The 17,893-nt window shown below is 32.9% G+C and overlaps 1 protein-coding gene and 1 pseudogene across 13 annotated transcripts in view; both read left to right on the top strand.

The window, feature by feature from the left end:
- Mia2 (MIA SH3 domain ER export factor 2) overlaps window positions 1–17,893 on the top strand; it is a 166,234-nt gene that overhangs the window by 80,461 nt on the left and 67,880 nt on the right. For 9 of the 13 annotated variants that reach the window (XM_040275088.2, XM_040275086.2, XM_021724721.3 and 6 more), the window contains 3 exons: window positions 428–556; window positions 4,521–4,679; window positions 17,602–17,724. In XM_040275088.2, the coding sequence (XP_040131022.2) occupies window positions 428–556; window positions 4,521–4,679; window positions 17,602–17,724 (411 nt within the window). The remainder of the gene's footprint in view (window positions 1–427; window positions 557–4,520; window positions 4,680–17,601; window positions 17,725–17,893) is intronic. The other 4 variants (XM_040275089.2, XM_040275087.2, XM_040275093.2 and 1 more) reach the window with 1 other exon arrangement.
- LOC144377834 (large ribosomal subunit protein eL21 pseudogene) lies at window positions 10,481–17,642 on the top strand (annotated as a pseudogene).

Here is a 17,893-nt window from a genome sequence, read left to right as displayed (position 1 = left end):
TAATGTCTCCCAAATCTTCCTATAATTCCAAAATATCACCAGTATCCTTTGCTTAAACTGTATGATTATTTAAGTGTATTAATCACTTATAGGATGATATTTTTATTGACTGAAATGTCTGTAAAAACATGAGAATTCAGGGCTGGGGATGTAGCTTAGTGGTAGATCTTCTATTTAGCACACATAAGGCCCCAGGTTTCATCCCAGCACTGCAAAAACAAAACAAAATAAAACCAACAGACTTCATATTTAATTCAGTCCTAAAACCAACAGTCCTTCATATTTAATTTTAGCAAAACCAAAGGCAATGGATTAAACTTAAGTTTGCAATAGGAGAACCTGATGGTAATGGTTGATATGGCAATCTAACTTTATAGTGTAGCTAACTGAAGCTATGAATTTAAATATGTTGTTTTAATTATTCCAGAGCATTCCCCATATGGTGCCTCACCATTGGGTCGACCTTCATCCGAAACGAGAGCTTTTCTCTCTCCTCCAACTTTGTTGGAGGGTCCACTCAGACTCTCACCTTTGCTTCCAGGGGGAGGAGGAAGAGGTATCTTGTTTAAACATTTTTATTACTCTATATTTCTTCCTTCCTTTATTTTTTCATCTCAACTTACTTTTAAAATGATCTGTGAAATACACATTTGAAAAATACGAGCATTCCTTGCACTTACTGAGGGTTGCTTTTTTGGGGGGAAGATCTCTACAACATCTAATTTTTAATATATTTTCTTTAGAAATAAGGTTGCAGAGGTTGTAAAATCCAAAATGCTCTGAAATCCAGAACGTTTTAGGCATGGTGCTCAAAAATTTTTGGATTTTGGATCATTTCTGCTTTTAGATTTTTAAGTGTGCAATCAATAAAGTGCCTGGAGGTACCCTAATTTTTAAAAAACTTCAAAACCAGAAACATTTGGTCTTGACTATTTTCAATAAAGTATACTTAACCTGTACGAGATTACATTTTGATCAATGACATGATGCACACATTTTTGCAATCATATTTTAACTGTATGTTATATTACATAATATAAAACTTTTTAAAGATTGCATAAAATATAATAACAGAATAACCTAGCATAAAATTATATTTTGGTGAAACATTATTGAATGTAGGATTTTTAAGTTTTTTTTTTTAAACTTTATTATCATTATCTTTTTATTGTAGAAAAAGGAAGAACCCTTTTTTTTTCCCTCAAAGTGAAGAATTCAGTCGTGCTCTTTTAGGCAGAGTTTTGAAGGAAACCTTATATAGACCTAAATTATTTGTTGAGACCAACCCAGGTGGTCTACTTTGTTGCCCCCCACCCCACCACCCCTTACTTGTTCTTGAGAATTTCTGTGGTTACCTTAAGCCTAAGTGTAACAATTGGTATTTCTGCATTTACATTATCAGTGTCACCCTGGTGTTTCAAAGGCCCTACTGTCTTTGAAAACTTGTATGCCTGGAGATTTCCTTTTTTGCTCTCTCACCAAATTTTCTCCACTTTGTCAAGTTGCTTTAAAGTTTTTCCTTGATTTTTGCCCAAATTCAAAAATATTGAGCCTTATTTATTTTAAAATTGAAAGTCTTAGGTGTTTAGTCCTACATCTTTGTTTTATGAGAGCTGATGACATTTTTCACTAGTGAAATGTTCCGACCTTTTCTCTGAGTGATTTTAACAGTCTGAATCTGAGGTAGGAACATGATATAATGAGACTACATTTAAAAACACCAGACTAAATCCTCTGTATCAAAGTTCATACATTCAAATTGATATTACTCATCTAAACAGTCTCAGGAACTCTGTATACTTCCCTGTTGAAGCTGCCATTATTCTAAATATTTTTGGAACTCTTTCTTAGGAATTGCTTTCAAAGAATATGAAGAAAATCACTTTCTCCTTTTTGATTGTGAGATAGTCTCTCTTTGGCATTCGTACTTATATCTTCTCTTTGCTCCACTTAGAGCTGCTCCTTTCTACCTCCCAGGCCCTTGCAGATTGGGTTCACGGTTTGGGTTCACCTTGGAAAGAGCCTTTGCTTGTGTTGAGCTGGAAATTCCTAGGGAAAAGGAAGTATACAGAGAACCCCAGGGGGCTCTGCATTGAGCACTCCAAGAAGGGATATAATTTTGAAACTCATAGGTCTGCTATAAGCTTGGGGCTTATTATCCTAAGTCAGTGTTCCCTTACCCCATTTTTAAAAAAATTTGACTTATATTAAGAAATACATTTTCTATCATGTCATACTACACACAAACCAGTTATATGAAATTATACTTACCATTACAGTTTTGATGATTTGTGATATTTTCTATTCAGTTTCATTCTATTTCATTAAAAAAAAAATGCTGATTAACTTCACACACCACAAATGGGTAGCAGCTAGAAGTCTGAAAAACAGTACCCTAGAAATAGGGTATAATTGGTTAAATTGAAAATGTGAATTACTGGAAGTTGAAATTGTATAAGTCAAGGATTGCTTGTAGTCAGTTTCATATATCAAATGAGAATAAAATTTACCTTTAATTTTTTTTCCTCTTCTGTTTTTACCTTCTTCTCCTATTTAATTGCTTTCAAGATACAATGTGTTTACATTGTTTGCAAAGGTGTTTTATTACTTTTTGTTTAAAAAGCTAAAGAAGTTCTTGGTAAGTTATCAGCAGGTTTTAAAAGAATGCTTTGGACTGAAAGTTTCTGTGAGTCACCAAGGAATGAAAGAGAGCATCCTCCCTTTTATTATATTTTCACATTTGAAAGTTTGGATGAGATGTATGTTTAAATAAGATTGAATATAGGAAAATAATTTCTTTTTGTAGTAAATTATATATAGTTTTTGGTTTTAATAATAATAAAAGAAAAACTTTTAACTTCTGACATTTTCAGATTTGTAATTTTTACCTAGTGATCAGTTGTGGTCTGGTAGTAAGCAATAAGGAGAAAGTCTTTGAATTTCTTTTTATTTCCCCATAATATTCTTTATTAGTGCATTGTAATTACACATAGTAATGGAATTTGTTGTTGAATATCTCTTTTAAATTTTTGTGCTTTGATCTAGATGATGAACTCAGGATATCTGACTCTTGAAAACATTTTCGGCTTTTCTAGACTTCTAATGAACTAATTAGAAGAATGAACAAAATAGGAGGACAGATTCGGGGAATTTAATACAACCATAAGAAAAATGATATTTGCCCTCCTGACAAAGTCTGTTGATCTGAGCCTATAAAAGAGAATAGATGGAAGTTTTTTTTTAAAAAGATCATTATTTGTTAAAAAATGATTTTTCTACTGATTTCTTTTACAAGTTACTAAGAAGAGGTCAAATTAATTTTGACCTCTCAAGGAAGTCACTGAAATGGGAGAAGTATTTTAGTTAGATTTCTATTTAAAACAGACTTTTAAAAGCTGTTTCTTGAGCATAATAAGCTTTTATGTTCTGGAAAATATATTTTGAGAAGACCTACTTGCTCCCTCAATGACAGATAAACAAGATATTAATTTTTTTATTGGATGTCTTTTTCTTCTTAATTGAGTGTGGGATTTTAATTAAGGTACTGTTCTTTCTGTGACCATGGAACAGGAACTCTAAAATTATTCCTCCCTTTATAAAAGTATCAATGTGCTGGATTTTCTTATCTAAGTGAATACTATCTTGTTTATTAAAGAATTTATTCCATAAATGCTGTAATTTGTTTTAGATTTCTGTCAGAGATTGTGAGTTCTCTTTTTTGTGACTGGGAATTTGATATTTAGAAATTACTTAAAAGCCATTTATGGCTGTATTTATCTGGTGGTTGTAAAGGTTGTAATCAGGCTCATTAAAATTGTTTTTAGGCAAAAGTAGAAAGTCATGCTACTACAAATTGAGATTCCGTTTTTTTTTTGCATGGCTCTTAAGTTAATCTGAGTACTGTACATTTCTAAAGGAGTTATTCCAAAAAATACTTTGAGTAGTGGCAAAATTATTGAAATAAGTATATTGCCACTAAGACGACTGGAAAGAATCTTGCTCATTTTCAGTATTAAGATTTCTTATTTATAATCATCTTATTATGTCTAGTATAGAAATTTATTTTCTGTTTCCTTATTTGAAACTCAGTATTTGTGATTTAAAAACTGATTGTTAAGGATAAAACAATGATGATGATTACAATTAAAAATGAATTTTATAGGCAAATGTTTGTTTATCCATATGGCAAAGATTTATTTTTATCTTGTCTTAGAAATGAGGATAGGATAGAATTATAGTTTAAATGTATCCTGGGGCTGGGGATGTGGCTCAAGTGGTAGCGCGCTCGCCTGGCATGCGTGCGTCCCGGGTTCAATCCTCAGCACCACATACAAAAAAAACAAAGATGTTGTGTCCGCCAAAAACTAAAAAATAAATATTAAATAAATAAATAAATGTATCTTATAGAAACTTAATTAGAATCTGTATTCACCTTTTAGAGTATCTTAATTTTATTTATTGATAAGTCTTATGCCATTTTTAAGATAAAACAGATTTGTATGCTTTTTTCCTTTAATTAGGCTCAAGAGGCCCAGAGAATCCTCTGGACCATCAGTTTAGCAATGAAAGGGGAGAATCAAGCTATGATAGGTTAACTGATCCTCATAGAGCACCTTCTGATACTGGGTCCTTGTCACCTCCATGGGAACAGGATCGTAGGATGATGATTCCTCCACCAGGTATGTAAAAAAAAAGGTTATTATTATGTTTGAAAGGCAGCTAGTATGTGGTGGAGCCAGTAGGAATAAAGAGAGGACTGTGTGTTTTCTGTTTTAGGAAAAACCATGATATATTTTAGGAAAAAAAAATTTCTAAACAGAACAATAGGAGATTATTGTTTACGTTACAGAAAGCTGCTTTGCCCCCCAAATGGAAGGTCTTTATTGTTTTTGTTGCTTATAAAAATGCAATACATTCTAGCCACACATAGTGACACATCCCTGTAATCTCAGCAACTCAAGAGGCTGAGGAAGGAGGATTGCAAGTTTGTGTCCAGCCTCAACAATTTAGTGAGACCCTACTTCAGAATTTAAAAAGGGGCTAGGGATGTGGCTTAGTGGTTAAGTGCCCCTGGGTTTAATCCCTGATACCAAAAAAAGTAATGCATTATTTTAGAAAATCTAAACAATGCAGAGATGTATAATTAGAAAAGTGAAAAATTCTCCTTATCTCATCATGTTCTCAGTATTTAGTTATATATCTTTTAGATTTAAAAAATATATAATATGTTCATAAACATAGGTATTCAAATTCTTCTGTCACTTCTGTGCAGTTATGCCATTCACCTTATTTTTTAAGTGCCTGTTTTCAGTCAGTACCATTTAGAAAATATACAAACACATGAATCAACATTAACATACATGTAGACAAATAGTTCTGCAGTTCAAATGTGATGGTAATTTCACAAATTTACATGTGACTAATGGCATAAAATATATACATGCATAGTACCAAGGTTAGTTTCCTCTTATATTGCCCTATATTTATGAAGGATACAAAAATTGGAAGAAACTGGATAAAGGATATCCAGAACATATTATTGCAGCTTTCTCTGAATCTGTATTTTAAAATTAAAAAGAAAAAACCACCTTATTGGATATAATATGCCATAGGAAAGCACAAGTATTCTTAGGCATATGACTTGATTACTTTTTATAAGTGGAGTGCCTAGGTAACTAACTAGTACATCACTTTTCAGTTTATTTTTTGTATAATGAATTTAATTTGAAATGTTATTTACAGTTTTAGCAGAAAAATGTTTTTAGTAAATATATGAATAAGTCAGTATTATTCACATAACGTCTAGTACTCAATTAAAATTTTTTAACACTTATGACTGGAAATAACCAGTCCATTATAAATACTAAACTAGAATAAAAATTTACTAGGGTGACCTGATCAGTGCTTCAGTCCATAAGAAAAACATGTATTTTCATATTTAGAGAGAGTATTATATAAGATTAAAGTGGACTGGTGAGAAAATAGTTTAAATTGTTTATATGTTTTCTTTGCTAAGGTTAACTTCATAAGAATGATTTTCAGGTGGATCCTGTAATCCCAGCTGCTCAGGATGCTGAGGCAGGAGAATTGCAGGTTGAAAGCCAGCCTCAGCAACTTAGCAAGGCTCTGTCTTTTAAATAAAATATTTAAAAAGGGCTGGGAATGTGGCTCAGTGGTCAAGCACCCCTGGGTTCAATCCCCGGTACCAAACAAAAGAATGATTTTCATAAAAATTTTCAGTTTGGCTGGGTGCAGTTCTCAGCTGCTTGGGAGCCTGAGGCAGGAGGATCATGAGTTTAAAGCCAGCCTCAGCAACTAAGCAACTCTGTGAGACCTGTATCCAAATAAAAGAGGACTGGGGCTGTGGCTCAGTGGTTGAGTGCCCTTGCGTTTAATCCCTGGTAACCGCCCCCCCCCCCCACCAAAATTTCAATTGTATGTATTGGCTCATTTGTCTTTGATTTTTAAATAAAATTGAGGTACTGTCATTTATTAAATAGGTAATGTCACTATCTTCTAGATGACTATTTTCTACTACAGCTCTGGTTGTTAGAAGTTAGTTTGAAAATTATTGTCATAGTTTTATATAGAAAGATACAATGGGGTTGGGATAGTGGCACATGCCTGTAATCCTGGCTACTTGGAAGGGTAAGTCAGGAGGATCATAAGTTCAAGGCCATTTCTGGCAACTTAGTGAAACCTGTCACAAAATAAAAAGTAAAAAGAGTTGGGAGTATAGCTCAGTGGTAGAGTGTTTACCTAGAATAAAAAAAACCCTGGGTTGGATCACCAGTAAAACATACACACACACACACACACACACACACATAGCACACAATGAGTTATTAGCTTTCCCATGTGGAAGGATTTAAATATTAACTGTGTTTTAAGTCCTAAATAAAATGTCAGGATCTATGTGTTATACTTTTATTTTTATAAGGATTCCCAGTGGAGCTGGGGTTGTGGCTCAGCGGTAGAGCACTCGCCTAGCACGTGTGAGGCGTTGGGTTCAATCCTTAGTAACATGTAAAAAATGAATAAAATGAAGGTATTGTGTCCAATTACAATTTATATGTATATATATATGTGTGTGTGTGTATATATATACACATACACACACATATAAATATATGAATTCCCACTGAACATTTTTATGTCAAGATATTGGGTTAGAGAGTAAAAGAAATATTTTTAAAAATAAGATATGGTTATTTAAGTGAATAATGAGTTAGTACAATAAAATGAGTATAATATTAATATACTTATTTTTCTATAAAAGCTATCTATTAGAACTTTTGACAGTGATAGAAAGTTTTCTTTTGTGTGTGTGTTGCTGGAGAACCCAGGGCCTGGTACATGCTTGGCTAGTGCTTTACCACCAAACTACATTTCCAGCCAGATGGAAGGTTATCTGTGTCATCCAATACAGTAGTCACTAGACACTTGTGGCTAGTGAGCACTTAAAATGTTCCTAGTGCAATCTGCACTAATTAATGTTAATTAATGAAAATTAAAATTTAAAAACTGCATGTGTTAAATGACTAGTAGCTACTTTATTGGCTAGCACAGCTCTAAAATGAATACTTTTGTGTATGAACCTTTTTTAAAATTTTTTTTTTTTAGTTGTGGATGGACACGATACCTTTATTTATTTACTTATTTTATGTTGTGCTGAGGATTGAACCCAGTGCCTTGCATGCTTTTAAAGAGGAGATTTTGATATTCTTTGCTGCATATTATCTTGTTTTATAGTATAATATGACTAATTTAGAGATTCTTTTCAATCTTATTCATAAAGTAAAATAATACATTACTTAATAGTCATATAAGGAAATGTAAAAATACAAGTCAGTAAATTATTTATAAAGTAGATATATTTTTGTAACCAGCACCCAAAATGAAAAACAATACATTATGAGTTCTGTAGAAGTCATCTTTTGTCAATTAACTACTTCCTTCCAAATATTACCCTGCCCAAAGATAACCATTATTTTCACTTCTAATACTGTAAATAGCTTGGGTCTGTTTTTTGAACATATCAATGGAATTGTATGGTATATTTTCTGTCTAACTTCTTTTATATGAGATTATCTTTTTGAGACTCATTCATATTATTGCATATTCTTCTAATTTGTTTATTTTCCTTGGTGTATAATATTTTCTAAGTGAATATGTACCAATTTATTAATTATTTGATTGGTATTTTCCAGTCATGGTGGAACACACCTATAATCCCAGCAGCTCAGGAGACTCAGGCAAGAGGATCGAAAGTTCATAGCCACTCTCATCAATTTGATGAAGCCTTAAGCAACTTAAGTGAGACCCTGTCTCTAAATAAAAATAAAGGACTAGGGATGTGGCTCAGAGATTAAGCACCCTTGGGTTCAATCCCTGGCACCAAAAAAAAAAAAAAAGGACAATTAGGTTATTTCCAGTTTAGGATTATTATGAATGAAACATTCTCATGTGTGTATTTTGGTGCATGCATTTATTTCAGTGTAGATCTAGGATAGCATTTGCTGGATCACAGAATAATGCTTATTGGTTAACCTTTAGGACATTATACAAGATAGTATTCCTAAGGACTGGTGTATCATCAGCTTATACTCCTGCCAACAGTGACTTTTGAATTTTAGCTTCTCTTGAGTAGTAATATGATTTAAATTTGCATTTCCCAATTAAATTGCATTCCTTTTTAATAAGTTTATTGGACATTGAGTTTTTTCTTTTTTGTTATGTACTTTTTTTATTTTTTTTGAGGTACTGGAGATTGAACCCAGGACCTCACACATGGTAGGCAAGCGCTCTAATGACAAATTACACATCCATTGCTGTTTTGTACCTTTTTGAGTTGCATGCACATTTGACTTTTCTGTTTTTTCTATTTTCTGGAAATGAACTCTTTTCATCCCCAGTTTTTATATATGACAGATGTCTTGGACAATTCTGGTTTGCTTTTTTACTTTCTTATTGGTTTTTTGATGAATAGAGTATTGGTATTAATATGGTTCAGTTTACTGATCACTTCTCAATATGGTTACTTTCCTTAAGAAATTTTTCCTGATGGGTGTGGTAATCTCAGCTACTTGGGAGGCTGAGGCAGAAGAATTGCAGTTTTGAAGCCAGCTTTGGCAATTTAGTGAGATCCTGTTTCACTCCAACATAAAAAGGGCTGGGGTGTAGCTCAGTGGTAAAGCGCTTCTGGGTTCAATTCCCAGTAACATAAAGAAAAAAAAAGAAAGAAATCTTTCTTTACTTTCCAGGTTATGAAGATAATATCCTGTGGTATATACCAAATATTTGTACTATCACTATAAGATTTCTAATCTACCTGAAATAAATTTTGTGTGAACAGTATCTAAAAGGAATCAAAATTCATTTTTTTTTTTTTTTTGTACTGGGGATTGAACCCAGGACCACTTAAACTACTGAGCCACATTCCCAGCCCTTTTAATTTTTTTAATTTTGACACAGGGTCTTGTTAAGTAGCTGAAGCTGCCTTTGAACTTGTGATCCTCCTGCTTCAGCCTCCTGAGTTGCTGAGATTATAGGTGTGTGCCACCATTTTTGGTTCAAACTTCATTTTGCTTCATATGAATGTCAAATTGATTAACATCATTAATTAAAAAACACTCCTTTCTCCACTGTTCTTTAGTGTCATCTTTGTCAGAAATCAAGTGTATATATGTCAGTGAGTTTCTGGCTTTCTATTAAGTTCTGTTGGCCTTTTATGTATTACCAGTAACACACATCTTAATTTATTTCCTTCCACCCTCCTTCCCTCTCTTCTTCTTCTTCTTCTTCTTTTTCTTTCTTTCAATTGAACCCAGTAGTGCTTTACCTTGAGCTACATACCCAGCCCTTTTTTTTTTTTTTGAGGCAGGGTGGCCTCAAACTTGAGATAAATTGTTCACTTTAGTGTTGGGCTTCCTGTCCTCCTTCCTGTCTCCCTCATACATGGGATTACAGCTATTGGACAACAGGGCGATGGGCTTAATTTCTAAAGCTTTGAATGAATGTTGGTATTGGTAAACAAGTCTTACCTTTTTGTTCTTCTTCAGGATTGTTTTGACTATTTTTAGGTTTCAATTCCTTAAAAATTTTAGCATCTACAGGCCAATTTCTTAAAAATTCACTGGAATTGAAACTGGTGAATGTAGAATTAATCATCTGTTAGCAATTTAGGTCCTTATTTTCTCCTAGTGCTTTGTAATTTTCTATGTGAAGATTTGGTGCATGTTTTGTTAGCTTTATCTCTAGTCATCTCATATTTTTTATGTAATTACAATTGTATCTTTAAAATTTTTATTTTCTCTTTTAATTGGTATATAAAATAATTGATTTTATATATTATTCTTATATCTATATAAAATGATATTGTCTTGAGTAATTATAGTTTTATTTTTTCTTTCCAAATCTTTACATATTTTATTATAAGTATGTATGTATGTGTATATGGATGGATACTTATGTTATTTTCCTTTGCTGGAGGGACTGCATTCATTAATTTCCAAAAGTAATTTTTCGGGTATCTTTTGGTATTATTATCTAGTTTACTTCCAGTTTGGTTTAAGTACATAAATCTATAATTTAAGTCCTTTGAAATTTGTTGAAACTTGCTTTATTTGGTAAGTATTCCATACATATTTAGGAATAATATATATTCTTTCTAGATTGGCTACAGAAGTGTATGTGTATGTTTGGGGGTGTTTGATGAAATTTATTATTTGTGCTTCATATCATTTATATCTTTGATTACATATTTTATTAACCTATTTTGATATGATATTTATATATGACTATACCAGTTTCCTTTTGTTTGTGTGGTATATCTTTCTCTTTTAACCTTCTTATATCCTTTTATTTAAGCTGTATTTCTTATAAACTTCATATTGTTAGTTTTAATTTTAATTTATTCTGATAGATATTTGAGCCTAAACCTATTTTGCTATATATGTTCTATTTCTCTCTAATCATTTCTACACCCCCATTTTCTTGGTACTTAACCATTTTTTTTTTTAAATTAATGTTTTCCAGGGAGGATTTTTGTTTGTGTCAGCCTGGAAGCAAGAGGTACTAATAATTCAGGATCACAATTAGAGATTGTGATCCTTCAGAGTTGAGGAATGGTTTTTATTTCTGATTTATCCTTCTATGACATAATCTTTGGGATTATAGCTAATGAATTTACTAGCATCCCTGTTCCTGCCTTTGCAGGCCATAAACTTAAAGTCAGTAATTTCCGTTGGAATTGGCAGATGCCTCCTTGAAAAGTAGCCTTAAATGCTGGGCTGGTCTCAAGAGTTTTCTTATTCTTTCAAATCTCATTCTTATAATACTTCCCTGCTTTGTTAGTCCTTGATATTTTTAAAAGATTTAAAAAAGCATGTTTTGTCTAGTATATCTAGTTCTTAAAAAGAAGAGTGGTCTAATTGGTAGTCTTTCATTATAAGGAAATAGAATTAATCTTGTAAGTTAATACTATTTGGTTTATTGGTTTTCTTAGTTACAAAAACAAAATAGAGAAAAGCAAAACAACATTATACAGCATTTGTAATGCCACTTACCCAGAGATAGATGTATTTTCCTTCAAATCTTTATATCTTTTTATATATATATATATAAAATTATGCATATATGTTCATACGTATTTTTACATTTAAGTAATGAAAATGGGATTTTATCAGATATCTACTCTATAGTAATGTTGTATAACAAACTATCCAGAAACTCAATGCCTTAAAATAAAAATCAGCCAATGCTGAGTTCTTTTGGTTCTTCTGATCTTAGCTAACATGTGTTGTCTGACTTTTGGCTAGAGTGAGCTGGTCTTGGCTTCAGAGATTCAATTATATTTTGTGAGTCTCTCATCCTTGTATTGACTGAGGACAGGAGCAGAAAAGAAGAATCAAGCAAGTACTTTTTAAAGCTTCACTCTGCTTTTGGCTGGAACCACCATCTTCCAGTAATTGACCAAAATGACTAATACAAAGGGAAAGAGTAGAGGAACCTGATATATGTTCTCTAGGCTTTTTAGAAAGCATGGAGTTGTTCCTTTGGCCACATATATGCTAATCTGTCATAAGTGTGATTCTGTCGACATGAAGGGAATGGGTACTGTTCAAAAAGAAATTCCCCACAAATGTTAACGGGGCAAAACTGAGAGAGTCTACAGTGTTACCCAGGATGCTGTTGGCACTGTGAATAAGCAAGTTAAGGGGAAGATTCTTGCCAAGAGAACTGATGTGCATATTGAGCCTATTAAGCACTCTAAGAGCTGAGACAGCTTCCTGAAACATGTGAAGAAGAATGATCAGAAAAAGAAGGAAGCCGAGAATAAAGATACCTGGGTTCATCTGAAGCACCAGCCTATTCCATGCAGAGGTGCATGTTTTATGAGAAAAAATGGAAAGGATCCTAAACTGCTGGGACCTATTCCCTCTGAATTCATGGCATGATAAATGTAAAACAAAACAAAACACAGACAAAAAATCAAAAACAAAAGGCCTATGTACTATAAAAATGATTTTCTTAAATTAAAAAAAAAAAAAGCATCTCTCTGAGCCATACCGGCTAACATTCTATTGACCAAAGCAGGTCATATCACAATTTAGAATCAAATGGACAGGAAATATATTCTCTCTCTTCAGAATAAGGCTGCAGGGAGAAATGAAGAATAGAGTTCAGGAATGTAATCTACCAGAGGGATAATACTCTTACAATGTATTTTCACTTACTATATAATTATGTTTAAAAATACACTTTGTAGATTCCATCGTATATTTTTCTAACAGGTCTGATTTTTCCCTTCCCAAGAGGGAGTAGTAATAGAGAAGAATAAGAATCTTAATCCTTTGCAAATCTTATGCTACCTAAAGTAGAGACATTAACAAAAGGGGATTATGTCACATTCCCACTCTATACTTTTTTGAAGTTTCACAGTCTTAGTTTTAATTGTTGAGAAGAAGGAAGTGGGTATGTGGTTTCTGTTACTTTTGTCAGTGCTTCTTGTTTACTGATTTAGGTTATATATTTTATGTAGAGGTAGAAAAGAGACTAAGCAACTATACTTTGGTGATATAATCATAAGTTAAGTCTGGTCTTCTTGCTAGCATGCTTAAAAACGTGTTTTTTTGTCTTGAAGAGGTAAACAAAAGAGACATGTACTGGGGCTGGGGTTGTGGCTCAGGTGGAGCGTTTGCCAAGGTTCAATCCTTAGCACCACATAAAAATTAAAAAATAAAGATATGTGTCCACCTAAAACTAAAAAATAAATATTAAAAAAAGAGACATATACAGCCTAATTGATGAGGATTCTTTTAATGCTTAAGTTAAGAAACAAAGGCAGACCAGAGTACCTTGGACAGCTGTGGAAGTAGGAACATAGATTTTTACTTTATTGGCTTTTATGCAGAGATCATTGTTCTGCATTGTGAACATTCTTTCAGATAGGATTCATTTGGTGGAATTGAATTTTATCTTAAATCTCATCCCCTTGATGAGGTTATGAAGTCTTCATTAACCTAATGAGCTGTCCTAAAATTTATGCTTAATCTATGCTTTTATTCTCTCAGAGGATGTTTATTTTAAAGTTGTTCACAAATTTTGAGGCTACTATTTTTTTTTAGGGAGTTTATGTCTCTCTTTTTTTTTTTTAAAGAGAGAGAGAGTGAGAGAGAAAGAGAGAATTTTTAATATTTATTTATTTTTTTTAGTTCTCGGCAGACACAACATCTTTGTTGGTACGTGGTGCTGAGGATCGAACCCGGGCCGCACGCATGCCAGGCAAGCGTGCTACCGCTTGAGCCACATCCCCAGCCCCGAGTTTATCTCTTAATCACATATCTTCTTATACAGTGATCCTCTATGAATTTTAATGCTTGGTATTTTGTTGATAAGTTACAGATATGTATACATATATATATACACACACATATATCTATATATGTGTATGTAGCATTAAACTGTGATTCAATTGTCATTGTTCCTGAAGAGTGGGTTGATGAGAGATTAGGATGTGGGGACAAATGTAGACTACTTTCTGAAAAATTTTACTTCGAATGAAGGAGAGAGATGAGATGATAGCTGGAACAAAGGTGTTTTGTTTTTTAAAGATGATAATATTAGTACATGTTTATCTGTTACTAGGAATATTCCAGGATAGAGGAAATGGATGTTTATATGGGAGAGGGTATTGATGGAAAAGTGAAACCCTTGAGTAGTAAGCAAGAAGCATGGGATCCAGATGGTAATTGTAGAAACAAATAGAAAGTGGATCACTTAACCACTGTGAAAGGAAGGAAGACCAAGTAAGTGAGAACAAATGTAGAGGAGAAGTGGAGGTGTCCACTTGCTTTAGTTTTCTTGACATGGCTAGATCATCAGATTAGGGGAATGGGAAAGGAAAGGACTGACAGTGATTTGGAGAGAGAAAAAGATATATGGCAGTCATTTGGGAAAGTGGAGGAACTCAAACAACAGTGAAATATGTATTATGATTACAGGATATTCTTGTATATCACTCATAACAATGAACTCAATTTATCATCACAGTTACTTTTGGGTGCTTGTTTTGTGCCAGATACCATGTTAAGTGCTTTTTATTGATCATTCTAGCTCTGATGAAGAAACAAAAGCTCAGAGAGATTAGGTAATTTAACAAAGTTCTCAGAGTGAGATATTGTAGCACAGTCCTGTTTATCACTTCCCAAGATTTACATATTATTATTTGCTTCAAATATGTATGTGTGTGTTTAAATATGGAAGTAAAACAAAAAAAATCATAAAAAGTATAAATGTGTAAGACATAAATAAGTGGGTTGCAGTCTGTTCCTTTTTCTTTCCTGGGCACATTACTGTCCTTCCTTTAAAGGCAACTGCTCATGTGTAAACTTTCTTTTCTTTTTTTTTTTTAAAGAGAGAGTGAGAGAGAGAGAGAGAGAATTTTTAATATTTATTTTTTAGTTCTCGGCGGACACAACATCTTTGTTGGTATGTGGTGCTGAGGATCGAACCCGGGCCACACGAATGCCAGGCGAGCGCGCTACCGCTTGAGCCACATCCCCAGCCCCATGTGTAAACTTTCAATCTATATATAATAAAAAAAATTATTTTTTCAACTTTCCTTATCAACATTATGTTCTTGAATTATGTACATGTTAATATAAAGCTTATATTTTAATATCAGTACAATTTTTCATTTTAATAGCAGTACAATTATTTAGTATCAGCACAGTATATATAAATTATCTACAATATAGTTAACCAATCCTTGTTGATGAGTATTTATAGAGTGTTTCCAGGGATTCAATGTTGGTAACAATGCTGCGGTTAGCACTTTTTGTACACTTGTTCTGTGTATTTATCCAGGAAATGGAATTGCTGGGTAAAGCATATTCATATTTTCATTTTTAGTAGATTGCTCCACTTGTCAAGAGTAGCTATGGATGACGTATATGAGATAGTTGTTTCTCCAGTATAATTCTTGGTTGAGAAATTGCTTCATCATGCCTCTGTATTTATTTCTGCTCCTCATTCATTATTCTCTCTGATCCTTTTTCTTTTTCTGTTCTTTAATCATCTCTTCTCTTATAAAGTCTTAGAAAACAAAGGTATGAAAGCAAAATGAAAAGAATGAACCATTTATATCCTTATTTTCTACATTTCAGTCTTTCATTTATTGTATGCCTTCCACCTACCTTTATCTTGTGTGTGTGTGTGAATAGGTGTGTTTGACCAGTGTACCCTTGTTTACTTGTTCATTCTTTTCTTTCCTTTTAGGGAAGTTTTATTCCTTCTTTAACACCATTTCTGATTTCTCTAATCAGCATTAGGCCAGAGTGTGTGTGTGTGTGTGTGTGTGTGTGTGTGTGTGTGTGTGTATGAATGAATTTGTATCCCCTATATTAAGACATTAGTCTCATTATATTTACTAATTTCTATCATTAGATTAGAAGGGCACAGACTGTATTGAGACAACACTATATTGCTAGTATCTAGCACATTCAGGCTGTGGTAGATTTAAGGAACAGATTATTTTTGCCAGTGGAGGGAAACATGGGCATATGATTTATAATATAGTAAATTTGTAACAAAATTTCAAAAATTTTGGAGTTTGCTCATTTTTTGACATGCATTTTAGAAGCAAAATATTGATACATTATCTTGAGACCTGGTTAAGAAAGAGTTGAGAGGTTTTTAGGTTTCCCTATTTCATCCTCTTGTACAAATCTGACATTTAATTAATCCTGTATTTGAAGTAGAAAGGGAAAACTCAGTTTAGATCTGTATTTAGTGCTGGCCTTTACTTTCACAGGGCTAATTGTGCTCCACTGAGATAGCTCTTTGCTAAGATTCTAAAAAGGAGTGTAAGTGAGCCTTCAAGGCTATCTGGATCTTTCTATCTTCCATCACATCCTCTAACCCTTGGGAGCTCATTAAATTCATTTCTCTCCATTGACTCTGGTTGATGCTAGGTGGTTTCCTTGGCTTTGTGTGGGGGGAATGTTTCAGTAAAGTCCCATGTGACTGAGTCAGACAAGGAGTGACCTATCTAATAATGATTGTACGGAGTTCACATTCTGAACCACTGCCTGGAACCATTGTGGAAAGCAATTTGAGGATATTTGTTCATATCTCTAATAGGATAGGAGAGAGTCACACAATTCACCCTCTTTGACTTTCTCCATGTATTTGGACTTGGACATATACATACCTGGCAAAGATTGCCAACACCTCTCGAGAATTTTTTCAAGAAAGTTGAGTTCCATAAGGACTCAGGAATTACCATTTTGTCATCACAAATGACCCCCAGGAACAAAGGATGGTGGCTGTAGATGAATCTAGGTAAAGTCTGGGTCTAAATTTGAGTCTATCCAGATGTCTTTAATCTTAGCAGTGTGAACCTCTGTTCATCTATTGAGTTAGAGATCTTTCCCTTTAGTTTGAGTTGGATGCTGAGTTTTACAATGTTAAATTTAGTAAAAATTTTACTACTGATGATTTCCGACTGATGCTGTTTCTGCTGTGGTGTCATATTGTTACTTGTTTCACTATAAAACAAGTTTCTTGCTATGCTTATATTTTCTTGTTCTTTTCTCCCTATGCTAGTAGCTATTTTCTGTCTTTGTTGATATGTTTGTTTATTCATCTTAATCTACCATAATAATAGTAATAATAGAAGTTAAATGAATTTATGTATAAATGTATTTTTAACTGAGTTCTGTTTTCATATATTCTATCAAGATAAATTGTACATTTTATACTCAAATAGATATAACTGACATTTTTATACATAATAATTGAAACTTTCAAAATCCAAGGTAGCAAATTACACTTGTATTTAATATAAAAGCAAAGTTATTGCTTATAGTATGCAATTTTTCTTTTTTTTTCTTTTTTATTGGTTGTTCAAAACATTACAAAGCTATTGACATTATCATTTCATACATCAGAATGCAATTTTTCTAAGATTAATATTGTCTACCAATAATATGAATCAGAGATTTTTGGAAGCAGGGGAAATTTCTAAGTTTTTTAAAATTAAGTAAGTTAGATTTTATGTTTATATTAATGAAGATATTTTAAAAATCTGTTTTGTAGGTCAACCATATTCTGATCCACCTCTTCCTCCACAAAGGCAAGATAGATATTATTCTAATTCTGGTAGATTATCTGGACCAGCAGAACTCAGAAGTTTTAATATGCCTTCTTTGGATAAAGTGGGTAAGAAATACTTTGTGTGTTTAAATAATAGTGACACACTAAAGAACTGGAAGCTGAATGAAAGAATAATGTAAATGTATGTCTGTTAGCTCATAAGACTGAAATCTCTTTCCTGAAACTTCCTGGTTTTATGTTTCTTTTTATATTCTACACAGACATGGCATCCAAA

This window comes from Ictidomys tridecemlineatus, chromosome 5 (assembly GCF_052094955.1).
Source record: "Ictidomys tridecemlineatus isolate mIctTri1 chromosome 5, mIctTri1.hap1, whole genome shotgun sequence".
Classification (NCBI taxonomy): Eukaryota; Metazoa; Chordata; class Mammalia; order Rodentia; family Sciuridae; genus Ictidomys; species Ictidomys tridecemlineatus.
This window is presented reverse-complemented; position numbering and strand designations above follow the sequence as displayed.